At 42.6% G+C, this 22,606-nt stretch overlaps 1 protein-coding gene across 16 annotated transcripts in view; it reads right to left on the bottom strand.

Moving 5' to 3' along the window:
• Positions 1 to 719: 719 nt before the first annotated feature.
• Positions 720 to 22,606, bottom strand: part of Ccdc171 (coiled-coil domain containing 171) — a 342,210-nt gene continuing 320,323 nt past the window's right edge. For all 16 annotated transcript variants that reach the window (XM_015994935.3, XM_015994936.3, XM_076564450.1 and 13 more), the window contains one exon: positions 720 to 2,633. In XM_015994935.3, the coding sequence (XP_015850421.2) occupies positions 2,415 to 2,633 (219 nt within the window). In that variant the 3' untranslated portion in view covers positions 720 to 2,414. The remainder of the gene's footprint in view (positions 2,634 to 22,606) is intronic.

Below are 22,606 nucleotides of genomic sequence, written 5' to 3'. Positions count from 1 at the left end.
AGGACATGTCATTAAATCTCCTCCTCCTGCTGCGTCTGACTTCTGGGAGAGAAGCATATGGTATAAATATTACTGCACTTGGTGATGAATACTAATGATCGCTCAGGAGGCCCATACTGGGTTCCTATGGCCGTTACCATCCAGTTGCTTATAAATGTGACATGCTTCGATTTAATTTAATAATCTTTTTAGTTTACAGCTCAGAATTCTCTGTGCATAATCTGTCTGTAAGAGCATATACAGATACACAATTTTGCGTTTTCCCATTAATACTGTGAAATTAAAGTAAGCAGACTAAGGCCTGTACAGGACATATTTTATAAAAGCACTCACTCCTCTTAATCTGCTAGGATCTGAAAGCAGACTACACACACACACACACACACACACACACACACACACACACACACACACACACACAGAGGCACATGGGTTACATAATGTAGCAAGGCCCTCCTAGTGTGAGGACTGAAAGTTTAGTGAGAACATGTAAACTACAAGCCTGTATGTCAACATCTGTGCAGAACACCTTCATTGCTGCAGAAATGGCTAAGGAAGTATCTTGAAATGTGAAGAAATTAATCTACAGTCTTCATGAAAACCACGGCGCGTTCTGTGTTCTGTATGCAAGCTGAATTTCACAGGTAACTTTATTCAGAGCACATTGAGAGTTCCAAAATAAAATAAAAAACAAATTAAATAAAAAGAATTAAGAGCAATTTGGTTAAAAATTGAATTTTACTCCTCATATAAAGCTTTCTAGAGTTGTATACAAAGCTCATTACCCTGGCCCAGTGTTTTAAGAAAGAGTATGACACAAAATGACAGCAAATGATGCTGTGTCGCATAAGGCAGCACACATCACGGGCTGATCTGGATGGCACAATACACAGTAGCACACAGATTTTATTCCCCAAGGCCAAATGTCACGAAACACAATACAGGCTTCACAATAGAAACTGTTACTTTCTAACGTATCCATAATGAAAAATTCTATCACGAAAGATAATATCAAATACAGATTTTATAGCAAAATTCTTTGTCAAAAACTACAGTTCTCATTAGAAGTTAATGTCACTGGGGAGTTAAATGGTGAATACAAAAACAAACGCACATTACAAGTATTCTTTTGTTCTTCACTTACCATGATGCAAACTGTAAGGAGTTAACCTTTAAGGGTTAAAGAGTTTAATCAATGTCAATGCCTGATCTTCTGACGGCGATAAAGAACAGTCTGTCTAGCGGTACCCAACAGAACATCACTTTGTCAAGCCACAGAGCGCCCAAAAGCTTGTCAAGTAAGTTACCAGAAACCTCTTTGTGGTTAGGACTCAGCTCCTTCCTGCTTGACCTATTATTTGATATTTGACCACTTGGTTGCAAGACACTTGCTCTTTCTAGCTGAAATGTCACTGGGGCATCTTGTCAGCTCCCCGACATCTCGGCCTGACATACAATTTTACTTTTGTGTGCTACAAGGCAGAAAATGCAGGGCAATGGCCTTGTTTTAAATTCTGTCAGCATCAAAGACGGTCGTCACTCTTGGGTCTTACCAACAACAAAAACAAAAAAAGGAGTCTATTCTGAAGGTCAAAATGGCCGTTACCTTGAAGTTTTTCAGCTTATACTAAATAGATCACCTGCTACGCTGGCGTGGGAACTGTCCTTATAAGGTGCCTGAGCAGTCCATGGAAGCCCTCCCAGCAGAGCCGCTCTGCCTTCTCATCAAACACAGACTTGATAAAAGGACAAGGTTTTCAGTGCCTACAGGGACCAGATTCAGCAGTTAACTTAACTTGTTCAAATGGGCAAGTGGTATCATGTAGCTTTACAAGGCGCAACCTGACCTTCTCACATTGACCAGGAGTGACATTATTGTGCAGGAGGAGAAGCACTCACATCATTTCTGTTTTGCACAACCTGCTTAAAGTTTGCAACTAAATGCTTGTCTTCAGTCGAGCTGACAGGAGAGAAGAGGGGCTCAGTGAACCATGGCAGGGCTGCCATGAAATGACAGGAATCATTGGCATACATTTCAAATAGCTCTCTCAATCCTATTAAAGTATTGCAGTCTTGCTTTAAAATAGACAAGTATGAAACAACTTTGATAGATAGAGACTAAAATGGCTTATTGATTTTTTTAAGTCCGAGGGAAATTACCCAAAATGAGTCATTCTTTAACATTTAAAAATATGTTACATAAAAATGAGCAACTGTGATAATAAATAAAACTTAGAGAGGAAAAGTGGGTTATTTCCTTACTTAAGGAGACAGAGATCTCTGTACACATCAAGATATTACACAATTTTCAAAAGCCCACCCTCACTTGCATTAAACAAAACTCAAGAAAATCCCCCTTCAAAACAATTTTAATTGTATCATTAACTTGTCCTCCATTTTTTTATTTCATAGAGTCATAATCCAATCTGAGATGGTCTTTTGGCATTAGCAGGGATCACTGGAGAGGACTGGGATGACGTCAGAGAATGGGGTGCTGTATTTATGAATGTCTCCTTTAAAAAAGTGTAAGTTGTATCAAGTTCTGCTTGCAGTGGAAGGAAGTCCCCAACTGTATTCCCAGGGAGAACAGGTCTTGAAGGGATGGAGACATTGGAATGGTCTCGGGATCCTGTCTGTGGGAAGAAAGAAGCACAACGAATTTTAAACCCTTAAATAGAATCTACAAACATAAATGAGGAAGTGGGTTGGTAATGCTTGAGGTGTAGGATGGAGCTTGCCATTAAGTAATCTACAGGAAACTTTATGGATGCAATTTTCCAACTGTAACTGAATCAACTCATCCTACTATATGTAGCAAGCTTTCTTGTTGGATTATCTTTGACAACACAGAGAGTTATTATTTATTATGCAAGTTTGACCTTAGCTTAGGCTTGTCCCCAACTAGCTCAAATTAACCTGTTACTATTAATCTACATTCTGCCATATGGCTCAGTTACCTCTGTTCTGTACTGTATGTCCAACTTCTTCAGAGTCTCGCTCGCATCTCCTGCCTCTCTCTTCCCAGAAGCCTCTATGTCCCCGGAAGTTCCACCTAACTTCTTCCTGCCTAGCTATTGGCCATTCAGCTCTTTATTAAACCAATCACAGCAATATATCTTCGCACAATGTACACATATCCACAACACCCTATGTCATAGGTGTTTCAGGATGACGGGGGAACAAAGAAGTCAACACAACTAGGTAGTTTCCAGTTTAGCTCCAATTCTTTGGCCATATGCAGAAACAAGCCCTGGTTGAATTTGTTCCATTAGTTTACAATGTGCTGTAATGATTGTTCAGGGAATGATCTATGGTGCTCATTTCTAAATTACTTTCAGTGATTTAATTTGCAAATTTAACACAAAGAAAAATAAGCAAAGCCCAGTGATTTCTAGAAAATAATACACTATGAATAAAGTTTAGTGAGAACTTGGGTTATACTTTCATTAACAATGCAAGTACCTGTTTTGATGAAGATTATTTTAATTATCTGGGAATCATTTTTAAACATAGAGATTATACCGTAAAATCAATTTCTCATATGTAAATATATAAAACACTGGTAGAATCCAAAATCAAAATTCAAAACTGCCCCATACTCATAAAATACTTAAAAACAAAATTAACATTTGGTAAAGCTATGATTTAAGGCTTAAGAAACAAAATACCATTAAATAGTAGTTAATAATTAATGTGAATGAAGTCTTAGTCATGAAGAAAATACTATTTTAAAACATCTACACACATAAGAAAATAATGATCAATTTTTTATCAGAAATTTCCAGATTCTCAGCAAATGAATGTTGGTGAGCTAACAAGGCCACTTATGAGCACCCACTAAACACATTCCAGTTTACTAAGTTTTAAACACCTCTTTTTCTTGGATTCTCTTTAAGTTTTGATAATAAAATAAGATGAAGTTTAAGGGTCTGCTTCACTGTGTCTTGTTATACAAAACCATCCCTACATGTGGAGACAAGGAGGAAACCACTGCTAGCATTAGGAACATATTAGAAATTCTACTGCTGTATGTGTTACCATTTTTGTAGATTTTTTTAAAGTACAACTGGAGAAAATCAATGCCTGCATCTAACACCTAGTTCAGCAATTTTCTTTGATCTCTGTTCTTTTGATTTCTTGATACTCTACTGCAAGCAGATAGCTGATGGAAATCGCCTCTTTTTATGCTGGAAGTTAAAAAAAATCACCTACAGTGGCCACTCAGTTATCTCCATGAAGCACAGGGTTTACTGGATCCCATGGAAGGAACACCCAAAGGCAAGTGTCAGTCCTGGTTATCGTGGCTAAGGGCTCCCTCAGAGCTGTCATTCTGGTCCTGGGCACCTTACTTCAGAACCTGAGCAGAGGCAGAGTGTGTACCACAGACAGAGGGTGTACCACAGGCAGAGAGTGCACCACAGACAGAGGGTGTACCACAGGCAGAGGGTGTACCACAGGCAGAGGGTGTACCACAGACAGAGGGTGTACCACAGGCAGAGGGTGTACCACAGGCAGAGGGTGTACCACAGACAGAGGGTGTACCACAGGCAGAGGGTGTACCACAGACAGAGGGTGTACCACAGGCAGAGGGTGTACCACAGGCAGAGCGTGAACCACAGGCAGAGGGTGTACCACAGACAGAGAGTGCACCACAGACAGAGGGTGTACCACAGACAGAGGGTGTACCACAGACAGAGGGTGTACCACAGACAGAGGGTGTACCACAGACAGAGGGTGTACCACAGACAGAGGGTGTACCACAGACAGAGAGTGCACCACAGACAGAGGGTGTACCACAGACAGAGGGTGTACCACAGACAGAGGGTGTACCACAGACAGAGGGTGTACCACAGACAGAGGGTGTACCACAGACAGAGGGTGTACCACAGACAGAGGGTGTACCACAGACAGAGGGTGTACCACAGGCAGAGGGTGTACCACAGACAGAGGGTGTACCACAGACAGAGGGTGTACCACAGGCAGAGAGTGTACCACAGACAGAGGGTGTACCACAGACAGACAGAGGGTGTACCACAGACAGACAGAGGGTGTACCACAGACAGACAGAGGGTATACCACAGATAGAGGGTGTACCACAGGCAGAGGGTGTACCACAGGCAGAGGGTGTACCACAGACAGAGGGTGTACCACAGATAGAGGGTGTACCACAGGCAGAGGGTGTACCACAGGCAGAGGGTGTACCACAGACAGAGGGTGTACCACAGGCAGAGGGTGTACCACAGACAGAGGGTGTACCACAGGCAGAGGGTGTACCACAGGCAGAGGGTGTACCACAGAGGGTGTACCACAGAGGGTGTACCACAGGCAGAGGGTGTACCACAGGCAGAGGGTGTACCACAGGCAGACAGAGGGCGTACCACAGGCAGAGGGTGTACCACAGACAGAGGGTGTACCACAGGCAGAGGGTGTACCACAGGCAGAGGGTGTACCACAGGCAGAGGGTGTACCACAGGCAGAGGGTGTACCACAGAGGGTGTACCACAGACAGACAGAGGGTGTACCACAGGCAGAGGGTGTACCACAGGCAGAGGGTGTACCACAGACAGACAGAGGGTGTACCACAGACAGAGGGTGTACCACAGACAGAGGGTGTACCACAGACAGAGGGTGTACCACAGGCAGAGGGTGCACCACAGACAGACAGAGGGTGTACCACAGACAGAGGGTGTACCACAGGCAGAGCGTGAACCACAGACAGAGGGTGTACCACAGACAGAGGGTGTACCACAGGTAGAGGGTGTACCACAGACAGAGGGTGTACCACAGACAGAGGGTGTACCACAGGCAGAGGGTGTACCACAGGCAGAGGGTGTACCACAGACAGACAGAGGGTGTACCACAGACAGACAGAGGGTGTACCACAGATAGAGGGTGTACCACAGGCAGAGGGCGTACCACAGGCAGAGGGTGCACCACAGGCAGAGGGTGTACCACAGGCAGAGGGTGTACCACAGACAGACAGAGGGTGTACCACAGGCAGAGGGTGTACCACAGACAGACAGAGGGTGTACCACAGATAGAGGGTGTACCACAGGCAGAGGGCGTACCACAGGCAGAGGGTGTACCACAGGCAGAGGGTGTACCACAGACAGAGGGTGTACCACAGGCAGAGGGTGTACCACAGGCAGAGGGTGTACCACAGACAGAGGGTGTACCACAGGCAGAGGTATACTACAGACAGACAGAGGGTGTACCACAGACAGAGGATGTACCACAGACAGACAGAGGGTGTACCACAGGCAGAGGGTGTACCACAGACAGAGGGTGTACCACAGACAGAGGGTGTACCACAGGCAGAGGGTGTACCACAGACAGAGGGTGTACCACAGGCAGAGGTATACTACAGACAGACAGAGGGTGTACCACAGACAGAGGATGTACCACAGACAGACAGAGGGTGTACCACAGGCAGAGGGTGTACCACAGACAGAGGGTGTACCACAGGCAGAGGGTGTACCACAGGCAGCCTCACCCTCCCAGGCTTTCTGCTACCACAACCACCTCCAGCTTGTTCCGGAGGACACGTGAGGTGGTGGCTTCACTACCCAACTGAGCTTGCAGCTGTAAGTGTTGTATGCCACCCCCTAACTTCTCTGCAGACTAGAGCTTGGGAGAATGCTGGAGGAGCCGAGGACAGTGGGACTTGACTCTCTCTTTCTTGTCACTTATAGCAATGGTTTTCAATGTGGTTGGGCGAAGCTTCAAGTTTTGTTTTTAAGTCTTTTAGGATTTTACAACATTGGTAAGTTACAGTAATGTGCACTGTAATTTTAATATGACGTAGAGTGATTACATCAAGTCCTTGTTTTGAGAACGCTTCTCTTTTATTCTGTTAGCATAACTGTGAGCTCCAGTCACCAATGTACAAGAGAGCAAAACTTATCAACCTTCTGCTCTCTGTTCTAAGACGTGGAACCTTTTCATTATTCTCTCTCCAGTTGAGCCCCACCCCAATGGTGACTACCAGTCTCCTCTCTGCTCCTGTGAGTTCAGTAGATCAGATCCTCAGTTGTGTCCTCTCACACGTGAGGAGAAATGAGGCATGTGTCCTGGGCTAGCTTCCTTCACTTCCGGTAGTGTTGTCACAGGTGACAGGATTTCTCTCTTTAGTAAGTCTGGGTGGTATTCCATTGTGCAGATACTCCAAAATGTGTCTGTTAACTGGCTGGTGGACACTTGGGTTGATTCCATAACCTGACTTGTACAAAATGCTGCAATAAACATGGCATGCAGCCATCCCTTCAACACACCAACTTCAAACATTCTGGGTAAATACACAGAAGTACCACGGCGCCGGGGGTGGGGGAGATCACGGGGTAACACTACTTCAGGTGGGTTTTTGTTCTTCTCGTTGTTGTTACTGTTTGTGTTTGAGAATGAGTCTACATCTCTGTGCTTCAAGTTCTGGTATGTGAAAGGGAGGGCAAACAGAATCAGACCAAGAGATCCGGCATCCCCCTGGGGTCTTCTTGATGTTCTGCGCTACAGAAGAGCAGACTCACCAAGCTGATCAAGAGCCCCTTTGGCCAGTGTTAGAGATGCACACAGCTTCCTGAAACACACCCCGCTTGAAGCCTCTCTCTCGTTCCCGTGAGCCCACCAGCCCAGTACCTGACAAGCTGGAAGGCTGCCCTTCAGGGAGGAGCTCCAGCGAGCGCTGCAGTCTGAAGACCCTGCAGGTCTTGGCATGCTCTGCAAGGCTCAGGTTCGCCTGTCTTGCCCTTCTTTGTATGTGTCTATTTTCCCATGTGTGTGAAAAACACCCTCTCTCTAATAGAGTGTTTTTGACTAAATAACCTTGAACTGTGGTGTCACGTATTTCTGTACTATTTTAAATCAGGCTCATCTTCTGCACATTTTCTTCAGACCTTATGTTCTTAACACAGAAAACCATCAAAATGCCTTGGGGAAAAGGGGAGGGATGGAGGGAAGAGAGGAAAAAAAAGAGGAAAGGAGGGAGAGGGGAGAGAGAGAAAGGGGCGAGAAGGAAGAGAGAATACACATTTCCTTCAAGAGTTTTGTTCCTCAAAGGCTCCAGCCAGCAGTCAGGCTTATATCTGTGGAAATGAAAACAAATGCTGCTTCTGCTATTAGAATCATTTGCTGTACTCTTAGAAAATATGTTTTATTCATAAAATTGGATAAAATTTGATTTTAAGTTACTTAGCTTAAAAGAAATCCAGCACAATTTCTAGCGAAAGTTTGAACTGAGAATTTGATGTTAAAGTAACAATTAAATATTAAGTATTTTTCTTGTTGCAAATAATATCAGAAAACCTATGGAAATGCTTTTTTAATGTAACAAAGAGGTAAGGATAGTAAAATAACTTTGTAGCAGAGATCAGTAAGAATTAATATCATTATCTGATCTTACACTCTAAGTCTGGGAAGCCTGTGGCCATTTAAATTTCTTCATAAACTGCTTAGATGTTCTGGCTGTCTCATATAACTCTAAATTTGGGCAATTTTTAAAAAAGAAATTGGTTACCTGAAATAAGAGCTAGGTGTCATGTGAATGTTTATGGAAGCACTTTTATTTTCTCAATGAGCTGTAAATGATTCTATTAGAGTTGTTATAGTTGATCAGGTAAATACATACTCACAATACAGAATGTACCTACTAAATTTCTCCATTTAAAAAAATTGTGAAATGCAGTAATTGAATACACTCAGTAGCCATTTTTTAAAATTATGACTTCTAAGAATGTTTCACACAAAAAAATAAAGCATTCATCTAATAACAAAATAATCAGACAATAAACTGCCTGTAAATCAAAGCCAGTTTGCCAGCCAAGGCTTCTAAACAGCTAGAGCAGGGCCCATATGTCTCCCGTGCAGCATCCGTGATCCAGTTCTGTTTTCTAGGACTTATGGTGAAAGAGGTGAGGAGAAGCATGATTTACCCACGTGCAGATCACGCTAAGCACACAGGACAGCAGAGGCTAGCGACTGCAGCATCCCTCCCAATTGGGCTCTAGTTGAAGTCAGCCATTGGGGCAGTAAGTTAGCGTGCCAAAGTCTTAAATTCTTTGTCTATCAAACACGGGTTGGACTCTTCAATTCTGCAATGCCGTCAGTCTGTTAGAGTTCCATGTGTGATGCTATGCGGAAAAATATTGGTATCTAACGTCTATGTGACATTAACTTAAAAACTCAGGATTTCTAGATATAATACTCAAGAGTTTTAATATTTAAGATGTTGAGAGGTAAGACAGACCATGATAGATCATTCTTCTTTAGATATATATTCTTTTTTAATTCAACTTTTTTGTTGATTCTTTGGGAATTTCACCTCATGCATCTCGATCCCACTCATCTCCCCATCCTCTTGCTTCTGCTCTCTGCCCCTGTGACCTCCCCCCGATAACAAAATTTAAAAGTAAAACCAAAAACAAACAAAACAACAACAACAAACACATTTTAGAATCCCGGCAAGGAAGCTGTGGCGTGGCCACAGTGAACCCTTTCGTCCATTTGCCTTTGCTTGCAAGTGCTCATCGCAATGGGTCATTGGTCTGGTTCCAAGCCTCTGGCTTCTGCTACACCATGGATACTGGGCCTCACTGACACTCTTCTTGCATTAGATATATACTCTTTTTAAAAGAAAAATTTTGATTCTTTGAGAATTTCATACAATATATTTTGGTCATTTGCCTCTCCTTAACCCCCACCAGCTCCGCCCCCACCTCCCTACCAACCCCCTAACTTTCTATCCATTCTTATTTTTAGTTGAATATTCATTGGCTCGTATTTGTGCTTTCCATATGTTTCCGGGTATGGCGCACACCCATCCACTGAAGCATGGTCAGCCTACCAGGAGCGGAACCTTCCAGCAGTGGACTCACCCTCCCACAGAGGCCACCACTGTCCGTGGCTCTTCCCGAGCCCCTGCCTGCTCCATGCTAGACTGCTGACTACTTGATCTGGAGGGGCTTTTATGCAGACAACCACAGCTGCTGTGGGTTCCTGAGGGCAGTGGTCTTGTCAGGTCCAGAAGACGTGATTTTCTCCTCCCTGGCCTCTGACTCTTAGAATCTTTCCAGGTCTTTTGTTGCGATGGTCCCTGAGCAGCAGCGGGAAGGAGGTGTCCCATTTGTGACTGATTTTTAGGCAGAAGGGATGCGTGCTGTCCATGGCTTTCAAGTGTAAACTAAAAGTTCATTCAGTCGAATCCTGCAGTACACTTTTCGTTGATGCCATCACCACACTGGCATTTCAAGCCCGGACGCTGCCGCCGGCTGCTTTCACACAGGTGCAACAACTGTGTTCCTGCTGATAAGGGACGTGAAGCAGCCACGAGAGAGAACGACGACGAGACTCACTGTTTCCACGCCAGTTCCTAATGTGTTCTCAGCACCAGACTCTCAGTACTTAGCATAACCAAGTTTTCTTTCCTCCAGAAATACGTGTGCATCGTGTTCCGCCTCTCTGCTTTCCAGTTCTAGCAAGGTGGAGTCACAGGACACAGCAGTTTACACAGCCAGAATTGGAAACAACCCAGGAAATTGTTTCCTCCTGTGGAATATTCACCTCCCTGAGATGTAAGCATGCACATACACATCCACCTTCAAACATGCATCCATTATATATACACTCACACATACATCTGTTATTACACTAAAATACTTACCTTTGTTTAGCTACTAATTCTAACTTCTCGGATGCAGTGCCCAGCCTTGCAGGGTATTTTATACATTCTTCTCCCTCTAAGTCACTAACCCTTAGTACAGACCAGCTTGACTCTTGAGCTGCCTGATGAAGGAATTAGGGAGGCAAGAGGCCGTGGAGCATTAGGAAGAACTCTCTATGGTCAACAAACACCTTAAAGGCCTCACGTACCTAGAGATTTAGAAAGCACAATCATGAAAATCAAAAGGTAATCAGAAAACTGGTAGAGACACCAACAAACTTGGCATACAGTTTTGCCCTCCAGCAGATTCCAAACCTCAGGTCTATCTGACTGGTTTGAATTCGGCCTCGACAGTCTGCCTGACCTGGGAAATGGATGGATCAACGATTCTGCATCTCTGTGCTTCCCCACAGCCAGGCTCTTCGCTGTTCAATTTTTGAGCTTTCTGCTCCCCTGTCCAGCCTCATCTACACTTCCCTGATGTTGTGCAATCCAGTTAGCACTACGCATGTACTCCACAGTGCATACTCAGCCCTGATTTATCCACGTCTTCCTTTGCAGGTGAGTTCTCTACCTTTCAGACTCTGGTCAGGACTTCCCTCTCTGATAAGAGCTTTCCAGAACTACTCCCTTTCCAACTACACTGACGACAAACATCCAACCAGAATTTGTATTTCCTTGTGAGCATTTATTTGTATATTTTTGCTTTTCCTATGAAACCATGAGCACGCCATGTGATGAAATAGATCATGACTGTATTTCTAGCATAGTCATTTAGCTAAGACTAAAGAAGACTCATGATTGATGAATGAGTAAGTGAACAAAACACCAATATTATCGACTTTATGGTTTGGGTCACATGCTGATATTTGGTTATTTTATGTGTAACAGATTATATCTCACACAGAAGTACCACAGTACAGCAGAAAGCTATGAGTTTTGAAGCTATAGCCTTTTCATATTCCTATTTCATTCTATCATTTAGTAAGTATGTGACCTTTGACTGATTACTTATTTTTATCCTATATCTTTTTCTATGAATCCTTGAGATTGTTACAAAGAGTAAATAAAATAAAATCCACAAAAAAAATGCAATAATGTGCTTGACTTCTCTTTTTGCTGTTAGTGATAATAAGTTCCAAATTCATTTTTACAGCTAACGTGTATTGGGTTTGTATATCAGACACCGTGGTAGGCTCAGCTTGGTAGCCCTTCCATGAATTCTCATGACTCAACGAGAAAAATCCCATGAGTCCCCATATCTTAATGTTAAAGAAACTAGGGCTCAAGGGGGTGAAATTATGTTGCCCCAGGTTATTGCGTGGTATGGCAGAGAGAGATGTGAATCTTGATCCAGCTCACTCGCTCATCACTGTCCTCTCATGCCACCTACAGCAGAGACTGCCCTGGTTCACTTCACTTCTAGAGCCATTTCATACGGTAAAGGTTCAGCAGTCTCATGACTGGAAAGTAAAGATGCATACATAGTGCTGGAGGCAGAAGTAAATGCTTTTATCTGGGGAAGCATTGTTGTAGCATGACCTAGTGTCGGCGTGTCCACCACAGCGCCGTAAATAAAGGTTAGGCAACACTTACAGAGAATGAATGTCCCGGCCCTTCCACCAAGACTCTAAGATGTCGTTAGGCTCCAATGTAAAATTCAGAGCTGAAGTTTGAAATTACCCCAGAACATTTGACTTAATTTTAAATTATTTTAAAGATGTCTGGTGCCTGACAAGATAACAGCTCCCATTATCTGCTCTTGGATATTTCAATTTCCTGGTGTGATCAGGGTTGGAAAAGGAAACGAACTTTCCTGGAGAGCATTTTGGTTTTTCTTTTCCCACTTTCCTTTACATCCCACACTCTGTGTGTTCCTGACTTCTCATTTCCTACATACCCGAAGGGAGAGATCCAGAAATGGGCAGAAAAAAAAAATCACCTTTTCCCTGTCTTAGAAACCTGTATTTCCAAACAACTGAGAGAGAATTCGAAATGTAAATATATTCACACGATCAAATATACAAAAAGAACGAGAACTGAATAAACACAGAATACAATATAGGAAATCCTTGGGTGAACTGGTTTTTAAAAATGTGAAACACACATGCTAACCACAGGAGCGACTTTTTTAATTTACAAGACTTTTGCAGTTAAAAGAGAAATCTAATTGGGAAATAAGCTAAGGACATATATTTACCATAACAGCATTCAGTTCTAACAGAAAACCCCAAATGCTTTCTTATGCAAGGTAGAACTTACTACTCTCTAGTGGGACTGAGGACAGGAAGTGGAATCCAGGCCATTTCTGTCTTGGTGGTCTACAGCTCAATTCTTAAACTGTGGGTTGTAACTCCATAACTGAACATGGAAGCTATGAAAGTCTGTCAACAATAAGAGGTTTCTTCCTATGAAATTTAGACCAACACCTGTGGAGCCTCCACGGGACTGAACCAGGCCCTCTGCATAAGTGAGACAGTTGTGTAGCTTGATCTGCTTAAGGGTCCCCCTGGCAGTAGGATCAAGGTCCATCCCTGGTACATGAGCCGGCATTTTGGAGCCCACTACCTATGATGGGACACCTTGCACAGCCTTGATGCAAGGGGAGGGGCTTGGACCTGCCTCTACTGAATGTACCAGGCTCTGCTGACTCCCCATGGTAAGCCTTACTTTCTTGTAGGAGGGAATGGGGATGTGTAGGAGGCGAGAAGTCTGGAGGGGCAGGAGGAGGGAAGAGGAGGATCTGTGATTTGTTATATAAAATGAATAAAAAGTTTCTTAATAATAAAAAAAACATGTTTCTTAACACAGACATCTTCAAATTATACTGTGTTATAATATTTGACAATAAAGTTTGCTGATTTGAGGGGCTGGAGAGATGGCTCAACAGTTAAGAACACTGGCTGTTCTTCCAGAGGACCTGGGTTCTATTCCCAGCACCGAGATGGTAACTTAACAACTGTCTGCAGCACTAGTCCCAGAGGATCTGACGCCCTCTTCTGGCCTCTGCTGGCACTGCATGCATGTGGTGCAGACATATATGCAGGAAAAACATCCATACACATAAAAATATTTTTAAAAGGAAGTTGCTGACTTGAGTTCCTTTTTAAAAAAAATCATTATTAGCTTTAGATTAGGAGAGAACTTCCAGAAGTTTCTGAAATGGCCCTAAACATACTTCTGCCATGTATATATTTAGGTGGAGTGGCATTCTCAGTATTGACCATTATATAACCAAAATATCAGTCAACTCTGAAAAATGTTAAAGATGCTCTATGTCCTGAAACATGAAATATTTAGCCATTGTTTAACTCTTTATGTACAAATAAACAAGCATCCATCCTATTAGAATGAAAACTTATTTCAATGGATACTAAAATGGTATGTATACCAAGGAATTATTTTAGAAGAAATTTCTTTATGATTTATAGCAGTAAATGTTTGCTTTGACTATTTAGTTTAGATACCTATTTTTACCAGGATTGCAGAAATGCTGCTTGGGTAAAAAGTGGTCCTGATTGGAAAAAGTTCAAGAATTCCTGCTCTCCAGTGCACTGTACGGTCTAGCTCATGACAAAAACTGCTGGAGAATTGGCTACTGTGTCTGTGTTCTGGGAAGAAGAAAGAGAAGAAATAAAGAGAGAGGAGCTGTTTCCATCTGAAGATAGCTCTTGAAACTGAATACAGCATTCGTGTGCGTGTGTGCCTGCGTGCATGTGTGTGTGTGTGCATGTGTGTGTGCATGCATGTGTGTGCATGCATGTGTGTGTGTGCATGTGTGTGTGTGCATGTGTGTGTGCATGCGTGTGTGTGCATGTGTGTGTGTGCATGCGTGTGTGTGTGTGTGTGTGTGTGCATGTGTGTGCGCACGCATGCGTGCGTGCGTGCGTGCGTGTACACATGTGCACATGAAGGCCAGAGGTCGACCTCAGGTGCCACCCCTAGGATGCCATCTTGTTTGAGACAGGGTCTCTTCCTAGCATAGAGCTCACCAAGCAGGCTAGACTAGCTGGCCAGTGGGTCTAGCAGGTCCATTTTTATCTGCCTTCCCACAGCTGAGGTTATACATACAAATACCATGCTCATTTTTTTACATGGGTTCTGGGGATCAGCGCAGGTTCTCATGTTTCAAAGGCAAGTACTACCAACTGAACATGCCCCCAACCCCTTAAAACGAGCATTCTTAGTTATATCTCATTGGCTTGATCTTAGGTCATATGGCTAACTTAGTTTTTTTTGGGGGGAGGGGGTGTCGGCAATGCAGCTAATTTTCCCTTGAACCTCACAGGTAATATTAAGAAGCTCTATTTCTAAGGAAGAAGGCCTGGTAGCCTCTATCCAGGCACAATGGCCTATTTGGTTGGGGTAGGAGGGATACAATAGCCAGTGAATATGGGGAAGGTACTGAGTTTCATTGTGATTAAAGAAACGCAACACAAATACGCCCAGGAGAAACGGCTTTGACCCAACAGACGGAAACCACACAGACGCCTGGCAATGCACACTGTGGAGAAGGAGGGGAGGCTCCTTCCACACAGGTACGAAGCTGGTGGCACTTTCTAAAGCACACACTTCTAACTGTGTTCACGCTACACTAACCATTTCTGCCACAAGGCATTTCTTTGATGAGCACCTCACACAAATCACCAAGAAAAATAAGTCAAGTATGTAGCAGGAATCTTAACAGTTCTTATTAATAAAATCAAACCCGAGACCAGTTATTGGAGGGAACATTGGAAAATCAGAGAGATAGAACAAGCCACAGCTACCGCACCTTGCCGGATCCTCAGCTGATCCTGTTTCCTCAGACTGGAGGCCTCTGAGTCCTCATCCAGAATGGCTCTCAGCTGAACTGTGCTGCTAGAAGCCTGAAAGCTTAACCAGGCCAAATGCTTAACCAGGCCAAATGCTTCTAGTTTCTAGTCCTCACGCCTTATATATCTTTCTGCTTTCTGCCATCACTCCCTGGGATTAAAGGCTCACTTTCTGGGATTAAAGACGTGAGTCACCATGCTTGGCTGTATCCTTGAACATATGGATTTCTGCCTCTGGAATGCTAGGATTAAAGGCATGTGCTACTACTACCTATATCCTTTACGTTTAATATTGTGGCTGTTCTGTCTCTGATCCCAAATAAGTTTATTAGGGTGCACAATATTTGGGGGAACACAATACCACCTCACAAGTACCATGACATAGGTCTGTAATCCCAGTACTTGGTAGGTTGAGGCAGGAGGCTTGCAAGTTTGAGATCAGGCTGAGCTACATAGAAAGATCATATCTCAAAATCAATTAATCATTGATCAATTCATGTAAAACCTCCAAAAAGGAAACTAAAGTCTCCATCAATAGATGTCCATTGAATTGATATATGACATAGTCAAATAACAAAATTATTTTAAAATCTGAGGTAAATATTTTAATGCTAATATAGGAATATCTTCATGTGAAAAAAGTTCAAACAAGATTTTGTATGTAGATGTACACACATACATATGCACAGAAGCTCCTTGACTTACAATGGATCACACCGCACACACCCATCATAAGGTGACCATGCATTTTAACACATCTAACAAGCACAGCTCAATAGCACAGCACTCAGTGCAGCTTCACACCTGTGACTATAGACTGACCGGGGGATACAGCTCATTGCTGCCACTCAACATCACAGGAAAACATCCTAGGGCACGTGGCTATCCCAGGAGATCAAAATCTAAACACAAGTACAATTCCTACTGATAAATGCTGGTTAGGAAAGATGGTCAAAGAAAAATCCTAAGTATATCTATGGTAACTCAGGTGTGCCTGTGTGCGTGTGTGTGTGTGTGTGTGTGTGTGTGTGTCTATGTGAACACATATATATGTATATATGTGTGTGTACACATATGGTATACAGTAATATGCATATATTTTTTCATTAAAAAAACAAACATAAAGATACATCTATGCATGCATAGCTTTTTTTCTAGGAATGAAACATTTAAAAATTAACTGCAGAATGTGGGTCACAAAAAAGAGCACTAAATGTTTACATTTCTCCATGATTTCTTATCTTTAAAATTACTTGACTCATTAGTCAAGGTTGTGAACTGAGTCCACAAAATTGGAAATATAGGTGATTAACAAATAAATTGGAGGAATAATACACCCCTACTAGAAGTTAAGATGGGAAATAAATGAGATATTTAATGCCAATGAAAAGGGAACTTTAAAGATGATGGTACTGTTAGTGAAATCACTGTAAAGAGGCATTCATAAACTGCAGTGACTGTGCACTATGATGGAACCATGGTGACTTTGACTGCACAACTGTCCTGAATGACTGATGCATGTGATTCAACAATTCCATTATGATTTATAGGTTTATTGGTGAAATTATTAAGGCCACTCCACAAAGTTAAAAGGGAGATTTATTTAATGGCGTAACTTACAAATGAAGGGATAGGTAGGTGGCAGGTTCTGGGAAAGACACAGCGCAGTCCAGCAGTGTTCTCTGGAGAACCTTCCTAGGTTTACCTCTAGCGTCCTGGTTCCAACCAGGAAGAGAGTGCGGAGCATTCTGATCTCGGGTCTTCAGGGCCCTCCCTTGGCCCCGCCTTGTAGGCGTGATAGTTACCGAAGCCTCAATGGGGGTTGGAACTTCCAGACCAAAGCTGGAATGGCTACCCACTACAAGATTCCTTCTATGAATGGCAGACCAACTCTGGAAATGATCCAACCACAGGAGGCACAGGCTAGAGAGCTACACTCACCTGTGAGGGCACTGTGCAGCTATGAACCTTACAGCTTACACATTTGGGCTGCATGGGCAAAAGCTTAGTCCTGAACAAGGACCAGCAAACATTTTCTACAATGGACCAGATAATATTTCACAGATAATATTTGTAGGCTATATATTTTCTACTATACCTAGAATGTGTTGTTTTATTCAAAAACCAGTCATAGAAAATATGTAAATAAATTATCACAATTATATCTCCATAAATGTGGGCATTTAAATCTGAATTTCGATCATTATGATTCATGAAATATTTCTTTGGCTTTTCCTTACAATTTAAAATATTAGAACCATTCTAAGATTGTGGTTAGAGTGAAAACAGCCCCTAAAGGCTAATAGAGAGTGGCACTATTAGGAGGTGTGGCCTTGTTGGAGTAGGTGTGGCTTTGTTGGAGGAAGTGTGTCACAAGGGGTGGGCTCTAAGGTTTCGGGAGCTCAAGCCAGGCCCAGTGGCTCACTTGCTCTTCCTGCAGATCCAGCTGTAGAACTCTCAGCTCCCTCTCCAGCACCATGTCTGCCTGCATGCCACCATGCTTCCTGCCATGATGATAATGGACTAACCTCTGAACCGGTAAGCCAGCTCCAGTTAAATGTTTTCCTTCATATGAATTGCCATTGTCATAGTGTCTCATGATAGCAATAAAATCCCAACTAAGACAGAGATCATAGATCGCAGAAAAAAAGAAGTGACAGGTGGATTTGGCCCAAAAGTTGCACTCTACTGTAGACAATGTAAGTGAAGAAATAATGAATGGCTTACAGAGTTACATACAGGATTTGTTTGAGGTACTGAAGTTGTAGGGATGTTTTTCTATTCTCCTGTAGTTCCAAATTATTCATATGAAATATAAATTACTTTTATACCTACAAATCTTTTATTAAAACACTTATATATGCTGAAGCTATATATTACATATGTACTGAAATGTTTTTAGAAGAGTTATGACTGAAATGTGTGGTCAGAGGGAAAATGTAATTGTTAGTTACAGGTCTCAAAGGACACTCCTTTTACAGATTCTGAAAAGTTGTTTTTTATTTTATTTTTTTAGCCAAGGGCCATTCTCAACCAGTTCAGTCATCCACACATTCACAAACACTGGAAATATGCAAATGCAAATGATTACACTGATTACTCCGACCTCTTCCCTGCAAGAGGCAACTCCATACACAGGGTGGCACTTACAATTCCTACACGTTCTTTTGGTCCCAAATAGCACTTCCCTATGCCAACTTGCAGCTTCTGTGGTCAAAATGTACATACGCCATGCCCTCTCTGGGAACCATTAGGAAAAGCTGTCTGAACCCTCTTCATCACTAGAGAATTTCCTCTTGAGGTTATAAGCCTTTTTAAACGCCAAACTTTGGTAGTAGTCTGAGAGGTGTAATGTGGACATGTAGTAACGCGTTCTCTGAGGTAAAAGGGCAGCACAGTGAAGAGTCACCTAGAGTGGCTTTCCTTAACCTTCCTACCGACATACGTGTCAGTCGGCCAGGCATCACAACGAGCTCTGCAATGAGCTCCGATTTTACAGTCGGAAACCCAGATTTTCATGCCCTCCTTTCCCACTGCTTTAGGCCATAGTCCTTCATCATTCCATCTTCTCACATCTAAGATCCCAAAGTTCCTTGTAGATGCTGCACACAGTGCTGATTTCCCTGGTGACAACCTACAGCCAAAGTTCTGTGTTCTCCAGGGTTGTGGACCCTTTTAGTATGGCAGGGCCTTGCAGGAGGGATGGTCTGTCTTTATAAGAGAATGTGGTCTTGCTGTGAGTCAGGGAATTACACTTCAGATAAACAGCACTCATGCTATCTGGGGCCATATCTGTGGAATATCTTCAGATCACAAGCAAAGAGGAGTATATTCCACAACAAATTGCTTAGCTCATGGTGGCATTTCTTTTATGTGATATGCAGGGATGTTATTTCTGATACAGGCAGGCAAGAGTTTCCAACCATATTAATCTCTTAGGAGAACATCCGGCAAGACCTTTGAGAAGAATGTAACAACCACCAATTTACAAAATAATATTCATACAGTTACACTTAAGTATTACCAACCTTATGTAATAAGTTCCCCATGTTTACATTCTGTACAAAACATAACCAACCATAGATGCTGGGTATCTTAAGTTACCTTTATTTATGAATTCTTCTTTAGAATCTTATTTATTGACAAATAATAATTGCCTGCACTATGGGGTAAAATGTAATGATTTTGAACACTGTGGAATGAGTTCCAGGCTAATTAACATTTATTATATTTCACATTCTCATTTTCCCTATGATCATAACATTTAGATCCACATTTAACAATTTTGAAATATAAATTTATATTGACCATAGCTGCTTTGCTGTGCAGCAGAACAGAAGAATTTATTTCTTGCATCTAACTATAACTTTGTATCGCTTGACTGGCATTTCCCCATTCTCCATCATAACTTAGCCTGCCCATTTTAGTCTATACTTCCATTAGTTCAATTATAGATGCCATGTCTAAATTGAAGTCACATGTCACCTGGCTTTCTGTGCCTGGCTTATTCACTCACCTAGGGTGTTACAATGGCAGAAAAATCCTTTTTAATGGCTGCATTATGTAAGATTGAGTACATGTAGCACATTTTTTAGTCCATTCATTGGTGCTGGGCAGCTAGGTGGTCCCCGAACCATCACTGTTGTGAACAAAACAGTAATGAACTTGAGGCCTCTGTGCTGACACGCTGATTCAAATCTTTGGAGTAAATTCTATAAAATGGGATTGCTGAATCATATAATGCTGTTTTAGTTGTTTGTTTTTTGTTTGTTTGTTTGTTTTATTGTTTGTTTGTGTTTGAACCTCCATGCTGTTTCCCAAAACAGAGAGATACACTGATTGACATCCCCACTAATAGATTACAAGCGTCCCATGTTCCCCACATCCTTGACAAGACTTTTTGTGTTCCATCATTTTGATAACAGCCATTCCAACAACTACAATGGGAACTCTCCTAGGAATTTAATTTACATTTCCCTGATGAGTAGTGATGTTGAGTACCGACAGACAGACAGACAGACAGACAGACAATTATATAGAGCAATCCTCTGTGTGTCCCTTTTGGATGTTTTTGTTCTTTTAGAAATCCATAGATGAATACAATATATTTTGAGCGTATCTACAACCCCAATTCACCCCTCCAACTCCTTCCAAACCACCCGCAACATGTCTGCCTCCCATCATCATGCCCTTTCTTCTTTTATTTTAGCCCATTGAGTCCAATTAATGTGGCCCATATGGGCACTGGTGTGGAGCCATCCTCTGGAGAACAGGTAGTCTGCAGGGCCACACTCCCTACAGTCTGAGTACACTCCTTTAAGAAACTGCTATTCAAGTTGTTGGCCCAGTTTTAAATAAATAGGGTTGTTTTCTTTGATATTTTTATAAAACGTGTGTGTGTGTGTGTGTGTGTGTGTGTGTGTGTGTGTGTGTGTGTATACAGGAGTACAGGTGCCGGAGGATGTCAGAGGTGTTGGTTCCCCCGGAGCTGGAGTTAGAAGCAGCTGTGAGCTCCTTGAAGTGGGTGCTGGGAACTGAACTCGGGTCCTTTACAAGAGAAGTAAGCAGTGGTGCCGGCTGAGCTGTCTCTCCAGCACCAGGGTTGTTTTCTATTCAGTTGTTTGATTTCCTAGCATGCTTTGGACATGAGCCCCTCCTTGGATGGATGATTTCGTTTCAATCTCTGGGGTTTCTCTGTGCTTTGTTAAATGTTTCCTTTGCTGTGCAGAAGGTATTCAGTGCCTACAATGTACCAGGCAGTATTTTCAGCTATGAAGATGCAACAATGTCCTACACACACACACACACACACAAAAAAAAAAAAAAAAAAAAAAAAAAAAAAAAAAAAATCTCCATTTTCAGAATTAATTTCCAGACCTTAATTAAGTGGTATCCTTGAACTAGCTCTCCTTGAATCACAATTTGCTAAAATAACTAACTGTGTAACTACGCAACTGCACTTTTCCTCCCGCAAGCTTTAAAGAACAATGGCGCTGAAAGAATCCCAGCATTATGCACTGTTCTGTGCATTCAGAGAAGGTTCCAGAATGAGCCAGGTTGCCCTGTTCTCTGACCTACTTGCACAAACCTGTGCACCCCTGTGCAGTCCCCGTCCAGAGCACCACCAGCACCACCATCCGTCACTCTTAGCTCTCTGCAATCCCTGCATCAGGCCCTGCCTCAAGAGTCCTAGGGGGACACACAGACTGGCCATATTTCACAATCCCTTCTCTGCTGAGAACTGTGATAACTCTGCCTGGAACCCAGTGTCAGCAGATTCTGTCTCAAAACCTTCTCAGCTGCCAGCTGTGGGCTCCTTTCCTAAAAGTCCAGTGCCAGTTCCTAGAGCTGCATAGAGGAACCACACTAGGCCACCCTCTCCACTGTCCATCTCTTTCTCGGGCTATATGCATGCAAAAACAAAACAAAACACTAGTTGCTCATAAACCCCCAGGGCTTTCTTTCAAATTAACTACTGCACATCCATTTGTAAAAAAAAAAAAAAAAAAAAAAAAAAAAGCTCTGCATTTGTTTGAAATGGAGTTTGGAGTCAGAATAGGGTGTGCCCTAGAGAATAATTTCAAATAGGTCTCACAACTTCTAGCTAGAAGTTTCCATCAGTTCTTCAGTGTGCCTCTTCGCTTCCCCCATTCTAAAGGCATTTGTTTGGGGAGGTGCCTGGGACTGCATCCAGGGCCTCGTGCATGCTGGGTAGGCTCTCTACCAACTGAGCCAGATCCCCAGTGCCCTAAATGCATTTTCAATTTTTTTTAAACAAGTCATTTTTTTCAGACTATTTCCCACCTTATCTCTTCTTTATTGTATACCCACTAATTACTTGAGAATACTTAAATTTACTATTAAAGATGAGCAATAAAATGCGATAAATGAAACTCCTAAGAAGTATTAAGCACAGATAACAAATCAGCAAGTAATTTTCAAGACACGGACAGAATCCATCTGATAAGAACAAGTAAGTAGCTTATAAGACACATTACTCTGTAGAGTGATGGAAGACTACACAGGGCAGCGATTCTAAAACTGGCCCTAGAACTGCAATTAAGACCCAGAGCTATCCAGTGCCTACAAGGCAAACACCACCTATGTGGCAAGCAAGCTTGCCCCTGAGTCTCTCTAGGAA

Source organism: Peromyscus maniculatus, chromosome 2 (assembly GCF_049852395.1).
Source record: "Peromyscus maniculatus bairdii isolate BWxNUB_F1_BW_parent chromosome 2, HU_Pman_BW_mat_3.1, whole genome shotgun sequence".
Classification (NCBI taxonomy): domain Eukaryota; kingdom Metazoa; phylum Chordata; class Mammalia; order Rodentia; family Cricetidae; genus Peromyscus; species Peromyscus maniculatus.
The sequence above is the reverse complement of the archived record's forward strand: the minus strand, read 5'-3'. Positions and strand labels throughout refer to the sequence as shown.